Raw genomic sequence first — 3,628 nt, forward strand, 5'->3', positions numbered from 1 at the left:
GCAGTATCTATAGATATTTTTGGTCGTCACAACTAGGGGACGTGTGCTACTGGCATCTAGTGGGTAGAGGCCAGGGATTGTGCCAAACATCTTACAGAGTAACAGACAGCCCCTTGCAACATAGAATTATCCAACCTCAAATGTCAAGAGTGCTGAGGTTGGGAAACCCTGCCCTAGAAGGACATGCCCTAGAAGCCCAAGGACATTTCTGACAAGTGCAGGCTAGGGCTCTGCCCGAACAGGAGAGCCCAGAGTCACATCCAGCTGCTGCACAGATATCCCAGGGCCACAACAGCTTCAGTTTCTAGGTCCACAGTCCCCGGGCAATGTCCAGGGCTCCTGCAGTTTCAGTCTGGTGTGACTCCTCACCATCCGTCACCTGTGGGCTAAACCATGCATTTAGTCCCCCTGAACACAGCTTATTGTCATGAGAGGGGGAGATGCAGACCATCCTCCTTTCCTGGTTCACCCCCCTCCCTTTGGAAATTGACTTTCCATTGGGAGATGTCTGAATTCACTGAGGGCTTTGTACCCAGATTCCCCTCCCTCATTTATCCTAGTGCTGGGTTGGGGGAGAGAATTCCCCAGGATAGCACCATACTTTGGTCAGTGGTCTAGACCAGCAAACTTTCTGTGCACTATTAGTTGCTGACTCACCTCCTTGGCAGTGGCATGAGTTCCCTGTTCAGATCGGATTGTCCCCAGTTCTTCACATTGGGGACTGGGGAGGACTATCTTGTCATGGGGCTGAACAAGCCATAGCAGTCCTCTGGAAGCAGCCCTCAGGCATTCCCCTAGGGGTGGCAAGTCTGCAGTGTTGTAAGCCCGGGCTTAACCCCAGGGCTGTTTCGATTGTTTTTCGTGATATAACTCACTAAGAACATGAACAAGCTTCTTGTCCAGGTCATTCCTGGAGCCTCTTCGGGTGCAGGAATCCTCAGTACCCACCACTCCCTGAGGCACGTCCCCAACCAGTTCAGACATTTTCTTTGGTCTGTGGTTTGCAACTGCTCTTCTGGTGCCAATTTCTGACTTGGAAATAATCTGGTTTCTCAGAACAGGAACCCACTCAATTTAACTTAAAGAAAAGAGGATCTATGTAGAATGGATTTTCACCCAGCACAATTGCAGGAAGTGGAAACGTGGTAGGGGTTCCCATTCTATCTCTGGGGTCACAGGGTCAACGCTTCTCTGTGCCTGCCTGCTCCCTGGGACGTCACACTGCTACCCTCTAAAAGACACTTAGCCTCTGTAAAGCACATGGCTCTGCTTCCCACAGCCAGGGCTGGGCCTCTGCTATGGCCTCAGTGACCATGGCTTTGATCTTGGCCCCACCTCCAAGTGACCCATTGCTTCATTGCCTATCACCATCCTGACTATGGAATCTGCCTCTGTTCAGATTCTCTAGTGTGAAAATCTGTTTGGCTCAGGAAGGGTCAAATACCCACTCCTGCTGCAATCATCTATAGCTTAGGTGGGGGAGAGAGTGGGTGCCAAGGTCCACCAGATACTAGGGTGGAGGAGAGAGACACACAAACAGAAGCTGCAGCAGGTTTGGGGTGTTGAATACTAATGCTCTGGAACACCAACGGGATCATCAAAACATGTTTCTCCCTATCCGTCTATACCCTCCCCACCTCCTACTGCGCCTCACCTGCTCCCCTAGCCCCATTCTCCCACTCATACCCTCCCTCCGCTCCCCAGCCCCCCCGCCTCACCCCCTGAAAATTGATCTCCCATTGGGATACGTTTCTGTTCTATTAAACATTTCTGAATTTAAGGCTTCTGTAGCCAGATTCCCCCCCCACAGCAGAAGCAAATTTCCCTCGGTGAAAAATTCACGGCTTTACACCAAGGGCAGTCCCAATCCCCGGGCTTGCGAAATACTGGAGGTCTCTGCGGTTTGGGATCAGCGTCTCTGCCTCTTTGTGGTTCTTGAGGGTCTTTTTCCTGGGGCCCCACATCAGACCTTGGTCTAACATCAGAGGGCCCCCAGAGGGGAGACATCTGGGACGGAGCTCCTGCAGTGAAGGCCGCTGCTGGTGCAGATGGTGTGGGTGCATCTGTGAAGGGAGGTAATGGGTGAGTACATGAATGAGGCAGGGAACTGGATAAGAAGGGTTGCTGGTGAGATTGTGGACCCGGGCTTCAGGGTCCCAGAGAAATAAAACATGCCTGTTTCCACTGATCTGAGATCTCCCTCCTTTGGCCAACCAGAGGTGTATCTGCCCCCCACCCAGAAGCTGCAGGAGACCTCCACCCAGCTCCTATATGCGGCCTCTACCCTTAGCATCCTTCTGTTTTCCTCCTCCTCCTGCAGCGCCCCCAGTGGTAGCAGTAGTAGTAGCAGCCTCTGCCATGTCTTCCTCCTCACCTGCTCTTTCTGTCCCAGCCCCACAGACAGTGGCCAGGCCTGGTCCTTCATCGACCCGCTCCTGCTCCCTGGCAGACTCCAGCTCCTGCAGAGAAGCAAGCAGGGTTGAGACCTATTCTGGAGGCAGAGAGGGGGACGGGGCGAGGAGACGGGGCGGTAGACGGGGCAGTGGGGTAATCTTACAGCCCGGAAAAGCTTCCACCTCAGCAGGTCCCTCTCTTTCTGCACCTCCTCCAGTTTAGCCTGGGTCAGCTGCAGATGGTAGGCAGCCTCCTTGCGCTCCATCTCCTTCTGCTCTGTGAGCTCCCTCAGGTTTGAGGCCAAGGTCTGTGCAGCCGACTTGTGCAGTTTGCAGAAGTTGTGTAGCCACTGCACCCTGCGTGTGTGTAACTGGCGCTGCTTGTGGGCAAAGCGCAGGCCCAGGGCCAGGCAGCCCCAGGCACAGGCCTCTTTGGCCTCGCTGGGCAACTCGCTGCCCTCCAGGATGCCCCTGAGCTTGTCCTCCACCTCGGCCCAGGACAGAGATGTATTCTCGAGATAGAATTCAGGGCCTTTTACGTGCCTGGCCATTTTCTCGTTGACGAAGGCCATCACCGTGTCATGCTGAAACCCACCAGAGGGGTCCTCTGGGTTCAAAGCCATGATGGTAGAAGTCCTTAGGGGCTTGGCTGGCTCTGCAGAGACGAATCAACAAGTTGCTCTTTTCCGTCTCCCTTAGCCCTGCCCCCCTCAGTCACCTCCCATCCAGGCGCCCGCGCCCACGCTTCCCCCCCCCCAGACCCTTGCCCCGCCTCCCCCCCCCAGACCCTTACCCCGCCTTAGGACACCTCCTACCAGGCCTCAACCTCTCCAGCTAGGGGCCAGAAGAGGTGCTGGCAGGCCACACCCACTGACCACGCCCACGTACCGAGCCCAAAGAGAAGGCACACTTTCCTCCAAGCGCTGGTGGGGGAAAGGAATCCTGGGGGCAACCCCAGAGGCTTTTACCCTGGGATTGTTCCAATTGACAGAGACAACAGGGGTGGAAGGGAATGTGCCAGGAAGATCCCTTGTTCCCACTCCCAGGATAAAAGGGAAGCTCCACTGTTGAAAGTCCTTGAAGGAGAGAAGAAACAGGAGTGGTCAGAAAAGACTTAGATCGAAGAATGTGAAGCACTTGTAATTAAGTTTTAAAAAAGGTAACCTCCCCACCTCACCGCCATAATGGTTTGTCCCATGCCAGGGGTCCCTCCCCTCCTACGGCTGGAATGTTCT

General features: G+C 54.6%; 1 protein-coding gene across 1 annotated transcript; it reads right to left on the reverse strand.

Moving 5' to 3' along the window:
* Positions 1–1,776: 1,776 nt before the first annotated feature.
* TEX13B (testis expressed 13B) lies at positions 1,777–3,016 on the reverse strand. The gene is made up of 3 exons (XM_074323311.1): positions 2,558–3,016; positions 2,285–2,459; positions 1,777–2,063 (listed from the first exon to the last, which is right to left on the reverse strand). Exons 1-3 carry the CDS (start codon positions 3,014–3,016, stop codon positions 1,777–1,779), a joined length of 921 nt encoding a protein of 306 aa, XP_074179412.1.
* Between the last annotated feature and the right edge of the window lie 612 nt (positions 3,017–3,628).

Source organism: Rhinolophus sinicus, chromosome X (assembly GCF_036562045.2).
Source record: "Rhinolophus sinicus isolate RSC01 chromosome X, ASM3656204v1, whole genome shotgun sequence".
Classification (NCBI taxonomy): domain Eukaryota; kingdom Metazoa; phylum Chordata; class Mammalia; order Chiroptera; family Rhinolophidae; genus Rhinolophus; species Rhinolophus sinicus.